Source organism: Neolamprologus brichardi, chromosome 11, assembly GCF_056152115.1.
Source record: "Neolamprologus brichardi isolate AB-2024 chromosome 11, ASM5615211v1, whole genome shotgun sequence".
Classification (NCBI taxonomy): domain Eukaryota; kingdom Metazoa; phylum Chordata; class Actinopteri; order Cichliformes; family Cichlidae; genus Neolamprologus; species Neolamprologus brichardi.
The window spans coordinates 3,503,582-3,510,925 of NC_142114.1; the positions used below are offsets into that span (position 1 = coordinate 3,503,582).

At 40.3% G+C, this 7,344-nt stretch overlaps 1 protein-coding gene across 1 annotated transcript; it reads left to right on the forward strand.

Moving 5' to 3' along the window:
• The first annotated feature begins 842 nt into the window (after positions 1–842).
• Positions 843–7,344, forward strand: rcc1 (regulator of chromosome condensation 1). The gene is made up of 10 exons (XM_006795914.3): positions 843–937; positions 2,144–2,240; positions 2,552–2,739; positions 2,852–3,031; positions 3,433–3,529; positions 3,629–3,751; positions 3,890–4,030; positions 4,131–4,250; positions 4,340–4,492; positions 6,578–7,344. The coding sequence occupies exons 2-10, from the start codon at positions 2,162–2,164 to the stop codon at positions 6,751–6,753; spliced, it is 1,257 nt and encodes a 418-aa protein (XP_006795977.1). The 5' UTR covers positions 843–937; positions 2,144–2,161; the 3' UTR covers positions 6,754–7,344.

A 7,344-nucleotide genomic window follows, 5' to 3' on the forward strand; every position in this document is an offset into this window, starting at 1 on the left:
TGTGTAGGTAAAGGTTCACACTGAGAAAATTGAGAGTTTTGCTAGTAGCTTTAGCATCAGCTAAAGAAAGAAAGACAAGACTGAAGGTAAAATATGTTCACAGATCTTTAAGGTCTAGGTTGGACAAAAAGAAATCTAGTTACAAAATATACAACAGATAAGGGACAACCTAAAAATAGGTTTGTAGGTTACTGATAAATTTTTATTTCTTAATGTCAATTAGACATAAAAGTGATACAAGATGGATGAAGGTGAAAATCAAGATTCCCAACAGTCTCTGTGTTAATATCAGCTGGTCAGCATTTTCTTTACATTACATACAGCTTGCTTAATTATTGAGCTGTACAAGATAACAGAAATATTAACTATATAAGGTAAAGGTTTTATATTACGCATTCAACTTTAGATGAAAATACCACTACTTTTACATTGTTGTTGTTGGGTATTTTTGTTTGTTAACAATAATACACTGCCCTATTACAGCTATTGACGTGTACCTTTACCTAAATTCTTAACTTTTTGAAGTACTTGAGGTACTGAGGGTGAGATGGAGCCAGATGATCTGCTGTGGCGACCCCTAAAGGAAACAGCCAAAATAAGAAGAAGGAGGAGTAGAAAATACTCTCATATCTTTGGTTATAATAAAAGCTGAGTGTTCCACCAGACGTTAGTACTTTTACATTTATAACTGATCTGTAGCCCGTTTCATTCACCAGAGCTACCTGTCCCAGTCCATAGATAGATAGATAGACAGACAGACAGACATATATACATGTGAACATCTGTCTGTGTCCATCTTCCTGTGGCTCTGAGTGTTACTGTCTCTTTAAGGAGGTGGGCGTTCCAAAGGTTCTACAGAACGTAACGTTGCACGTCTCGAGACCGGGAACCAGGCTGTGCACGTTCACTTCAAACTGCACTCTTCAACATTTCACAGGTCAGTAAATTATCACCTCCTACACTTTACAGATGGATTAAACAAGTATCGAGAAATACTGCACCACTGAATCGCACGCAGTTACATTGTTAAATTATGTTTCTCGGTTTCATTCATTCAATGTCACGCTAACACCCTAGCTAGCCAGCTAGCATTGGCTAGCAAACAGTTAGCCGGCATTTGGCTGAAAAGCTTTACTTTCAGTGCCGGCCAACTAACTTTGGTTAAGCTGTAACAACTTATATTTTCTATCTTGCTTTCTCGCTGTGTTCGTTGCTCGTTGTGACACGATCATTTACAGTCAATGTTTTACACCACATGCAACTCGTTCAGCAGCCAAGTTAACTGAATGTTAGCAAGGGCACATGGGCACTGCCAGCGTTAGATCATGCAGCTTAATTTAAACTGTCCAGCGCTGTAAAGGAGATGATAGCACTATCCAAGCACTTCCTTATGAAATCCCAGCGTCTGTCGTACGATCTATAGTGGGGACCAAAAGCTAAAACTGACTCTCATTTCAAACTGTACCACGTGTCCTTATTTTTGTGGGCAGTGGTCTCTATCAGCATGAGAAGCAGGGGTGAATGAAGCGCAGCTGTTTGTGGGGTGAAAGAACCGTTGAAGTTAGGCTCCGACAGCTGTTGAACTCTAAGAACTGCTGGGCAGTCTTAGAACAACAATAAAAGGCTTTTTGTGTATTATGTTGGTCTGCTGGCTAGTCTGTAGTGCTGTCTAAGAGTCAGGACCACTGTGGTATGGACTCTGGTTTGGGGGTGATTGTGTCTATAAACGCTTTTGCATTTAGAGAGATCATACTAGTGTAGCCTGGTTTTCTCCAGGTTACGTTAGTGTTTTGTTATTGTGGTCCACGTTGCTTTTCTGTCTGCAATTAAAATACTCATCATGAGTATCGGTAAGTAATATAGAGAGATGGATGTATACTTTACTCATCCCCAGGGCAGACATGCAAATGACTTGTAGGTTAAATGTTGGCTGTTCATTTACTTAATTATCTGCCTTGCGTTGTAAATTTGAGACATTTGTGGTATCTAATAACTATCCTGTTTAGCCTTTTTGTTTCTTTTATTTTGTGCGGTGTAAGAATTCTAGCGTAGTTTAAATTACTTTGTTGTACTGTTTAACTCACATTATCCATTTAGTTAAGAAACTTACCCAATTTACACACAACCTTATATTTTCTTAAAGTCCAAAAGTGTTGCTATCATGCCTGCCAAAAAGACAACCACCAAGAGAAAGTCTGCTGCTGTTGTGGAAGATGATAAAGACTCCAAAAAGGTGAAAGGTAAGTCACTTCCTTTTTCAAAACAGGAGTTTATAGAGGGGTAACCAGATTCAGTTTGAACAACTGATAGTCCAACTGAAAAGTGGCATTGCATTTAAACATGTACACCACTTCTATTTGAGTTTACTGAAGTAAGATATTTCTGTTAAGCAAGTATTATGCACATATGTGAAAGGAAGGCTTTTGACTCCCAAGTGTCTCACACTGCATTGTCAGTTACTAATTTACTAATTTCATCATTTAACATGTGTTTTCCATCAAACCAATAAAATTCACTGCTCACTATGAAACTGGTTGTATATGTGTTTCAGTTTCACACAGGAGTCATTTCAAAGAGGTGGGGCAGGTTCTTGTTTTGGGCCAAGGTGATGTTGGACAGTTGGGTTTAGGGGAAGATGTCATTGAAAGGAAGAAGCCAGCACTTCTGTCCCTGCCAGAGAAAATTGTGCAGGTGACAGCTGGAGGCATGCACACCGTGTGCCTCAGCGAAACTGGAAATGTAAGCAAACATCTGTCTTATTTCTCACTTCAAAAAAATGTAATGGCAACCTCTTTGTAGCGTTTAACAAAGAGCTTCTTAGTTCCTCATGTAAACTGTTTTCTTTGTTTAGATTTACACGTTTGGCTGTAATGACGAAGGGGCTCTTGGTCGGGACACATCAGAGGAGGGGTCAGAGATGATCCCAGGAAAGGTGACGCTGAATGAGAAGGTGGTCCAGGTATCGGCAGGGGACAGCCACACAGCCGCAGTCACAGAGGAGGGATCGGTGTACATCTGGGGCTCTTTCAGGGTTAGTGAACTGCTAGTTAGGGAGCAGTCTGGTCGTGTGTGCTGTCTCAGCAACTATTTTTATCACCCTTCCATTACTTTCTATGTAATTGTTTTTGTTCTTTGTTACTTTACTATGTCTTCAAAAGTTTCAAATCATTTTGCCTTCAGCACTATATTATTATCCAAAACCTAAATGTTGTTCCTAAACATTTATTAATGCTGTAAAATAAATGTATAAAAACTATTTTAGTATATTGTAGTATGTATGCAGTGGAATCAGAAAGCATTTAATTTTAATGAATAAAATCATAATCTTCTCGTAATTCTACACAATGTAGGGAAAAGACTTTGAAATTGCAACTGCTTATTTAATGTTTTGACTGTCTAATATGTTGTCTACATGTTACCCTGTTTTCTTAGGATAATAATGGAGTTATTGGTCTTCTGGAGCCGATGAAAACGTGTGCTCTACCAGTTAAAATCCCTTTAACAGAACACGTTATTAAAATAGTTTCAGGTAAAAAGAAAAAGTTTTTGTTTAGTGCTTTATGTTACTATGTGTGCACTATAAATGAGTTTCTAACTGGGATATTTGTGTAACTGATTTCTTTACTAGGTAATGATCACGTGGTAATGGTGACGCTGGAAGGAAATCTATACACGTCTGGCACAGCTGAGCAGGGGCAGCTGGGAAGAGTGCCTGAACACTTTTCAAACAGAGGAGGCAGGAAAGGCCTTGGTACGTAGCACACACCTTCTCTGTTTTTGGTGGATCAAAAACTGTAGATTTGTGTTAATATCTGATTACATAAATGTTTCTTTTTTATAGTGTCTTTAATGTCCTATACATCACTCCTGTTTATTTTTGTGATCTCAGAGCGGCTGCTGGTTCCACAGATGGTAAAAGTGAAAGGGAAAGTTCACTTCGTTGACGCCTTCTGTGGAGCGTACTTCACCTTTGCTGTGTCAAAAGAGGGCCATGTGTATGGATTTGGCCTCTCAAACTATCACCAGCTGGGTCAGTGTGACTCGTCACTCGTTATCCTTTGTAAACACTACTGCCATGTACTATTTGTGACTGCGACAGTGACTGTATCATTTCAAATGACTCTTTTTAGGCACCAAAAGCACCAAGATGTGTTTTGTCCCTGTAAAGCTTACATGTTTCAAGAACTCGACCACCGCCTGGGTAGACTTCTCTGGAGGACAGCATCACACACTTTGCCTTGATGCTGAAGGTAAGCTGGCTGTGTGTAATTGCAGGCAGATGTTACGCATCATCTGTTAGCACACAAGTGAGCTGGAGTGTTGGACTCTTGTCTTTCAGGGCAGGTATATAGCCTGGGAAGAGCAGAGTATGGTCGTCTTGGTCTGGGAGAAGGGGCTGAAGAGAAGAGCGAGCCCACACCTGTGATGGGGATAGAGCTGGCTAAAGGAGTGTCGTGCGGGGCGTCTGTCAGCTATGCAGTTACCAGAGAAGGTGAGAACCAAGCCAATCGGGATGGGAAGAGTAAAACAACTGAGTCTGTTTGCAGCCTTTTTTTTTGTTATTATTTTCTTCTGAAGCATTGAAGTGCAATGAGACACTATACTTTGCCTTAAATCGTTCTAGCTTTAAATTTATCTTACAAACACATGACCCCTCATTTCCTGTTTGTTTAGACATTGCTGCTGGTGACAGTGAGATAGCAGCAAGTTTAATCCAACTTTAGGCATGAAGAGAAAGTAATGTGAGGTTTATTAGCAGGAGATCACAGTTAACCTTGTTTTGTAGGGATACTTGAAGCTATTACTGTACGTTAACTACCAGTTGTAACTTACACTACCAGTCACATCTGCACACACCTTCTTATTTAACAGTTTTTCTTTATTTTCATGACTATTTATATTGAAGATTCTCACTGAAGGCATGAAAACTATAAATGAACACACATGGAATTATGTAGGAAACAAAAGTGTGAAGTAACTCAACATGTTTTATATTTGAGATTCTTCAAAATAGCCACCCTTTGCTTTGATTACTGCTTTGGACACTCTTGGCGTTCTCTCTATGAGCTTCATGAGGTAGTCAACTTGAACAGTCTCCTTCAACAGTATTGAAGGAGTTCAGAGATGCTGAGCGCTTGTTGGCACTTTTGCCTTCACCCTGCGGTCCATCTCATCCCAAACCATCTTGGTTGGGTTTAGGTCAGGTGACTGTGGAGGCCAGGCCATCTGATGCAGCACTCCATCACTCTCCTTCTTGGTCAAATAGCCCTTACATAGCCTGGAGGTGTGTTTTCGGTCATTGTCCTGTTGAAGAATAATTTGGGTCCAACTAATCGCAAACTGGATGTGGCATGTGGCTGCAGGGTGCTGTGGTAGCCATGCTGGTTCAGTTTTGAATAAATTCCAAACAGTGTCACCAGCAAAGCACCCCCACACCATCACACCATCGTTGGGAACCCTGCATGTAGACACCATCCGTTCACCTTTTCTGCATCACACAAAGACACAGCGGGTGGAAGCAAAGATCTCAAATTTGGACTCATCAGACCCAAAGCACAGATTTCCACTGGTCTAGTGTCCATTCCTTGTGTTTCTTGTTGTTTTTGCTTAGTCGTGGTTTCTTAGCAGCTATTTGACCATAAAGGCCTGATTCGTCTCCTCTGAACAGTTGATGTAGAGATGTGTCTGCTACTGGAACTCTGTGTGGCATTTATCTGGGCTCTAATCTGAAGTGCTGTTAACTTGCGATTTCTGAGGCTGATGACTCGGATGAATTTATCCTCAGCAGCAGGGGCGGACCTTTATATGAACCAGTTTTGTTATAGTTCTTGATGGTTTTTGCGACTGGACTTTGGACACATTTATAGTTTTTGCAATTTTCTGGACTGACTGACCTTCAGTTCTTAAAGTAATGATGGACTGTCATTTGTCTTTATTTAGCTGATTGGTTCTTGCCATAACATGAATTCTAACAGTTGCCAAATAGGGCTGTCAGCTGTGTACCAACCTGACTTCTGCACAACACAACTGATGGTCCCAACCCCGTTAAGAAAGCAAGAAATTTCAGAAATGAACCCTAACAAGGCACAACTGTGAAGTTAAAAACCATTTCAGGTGACTACAGCATGAAGCTCATTAAGAGAAGGCCGAGAGTTTGCAACACTGTTAACAAAGCAAAAAGTGGCTACTTTGAGGAATCTGAAATATAAAACATATTTAGAATTATTTATAAATTTTTTCTTTGCAAAATAATTCTATATATCTTGCCTCATATATTTGATGTCTTCAGTTTGTATCTATAATGTAAAAACTAGTACAAATAAAGAAAAAACATTCAATAATGTGTCCAAACTTATTCTTTAATGGTTAGACAGTTTTTAGATATGGAAAAAAAGTCTTCAGTAAATGTGTGACTGACTGTCTGATTGACACAAAATTGTGAAGCAGGATTCTTATCAGAGCCATCACTCACAGTGCAACAAGTACTAAACTTTCACTCCAGGGTTTTCACACAGTCGACACCCTTAGAGAATAAAAGGTTGCTCGCTCTCCTTACTGTCACTTTTTCCTACTCCAGGATCTGTGTATGCCTGGGGCATGGGCACCAACCTGCAGCTTGGCACTGGACAGGAAGATGATGAGTGGAGTCCTGTGAAGATGACAGGCAAACAGCTGGAGAACCGTGAAGTACTGATGGCCTCCAGTGGAGGGCAGCACACCGTCCTTTTGGTCAAAGACAAGCAGGAGAGCTGATGTCCTGCACTGACAGAGAGTGAAGGGGGGCGCTTCAAGGTGGGGCCATGTTCAGGGTGCCTAAATCAGGGGAAGAGTGTTTATGAATGTGACTTCCTATGCTGAGCCGAGGGAGTGTGAGACGTGCGTGATAGAGGGGAGAGGTGAGGTTTGTCCTCTTTTATGGAAGCTCCTCTGCCTTTGGCATTGGGGAATGTGTTGTGATGTTTTTGGTAGATCATGACAAATGAAAGACTATTTTTTTTAAAGCTAGTTTTTGACAGTCCTTTAAAGTCTTTTCATCTGGTCATTTGTATGACTCTAAGATGTTATATGTGATGTTTATGACTGTGCATGTACATAAAGGAAATGGCAGTGCAGGATGTTTAAGGACATAAAAATAGTCTTTTTAATGTTTTCATTAAAGCAATAAGTAGATTAGACCTTTGTCAGACAGGACCTGTACGCCTGGTGAGTTTAACATGTGCGACTACTGTTCGTTTTACCCAGTGCACACAAATTTGTTGTAACTGTTTGGACATTTGGTAACACATCATATTGTATCCTGTATTTTGTTGCATTTCCTGTCTGAAAAATAAAGCTGATTTCTTT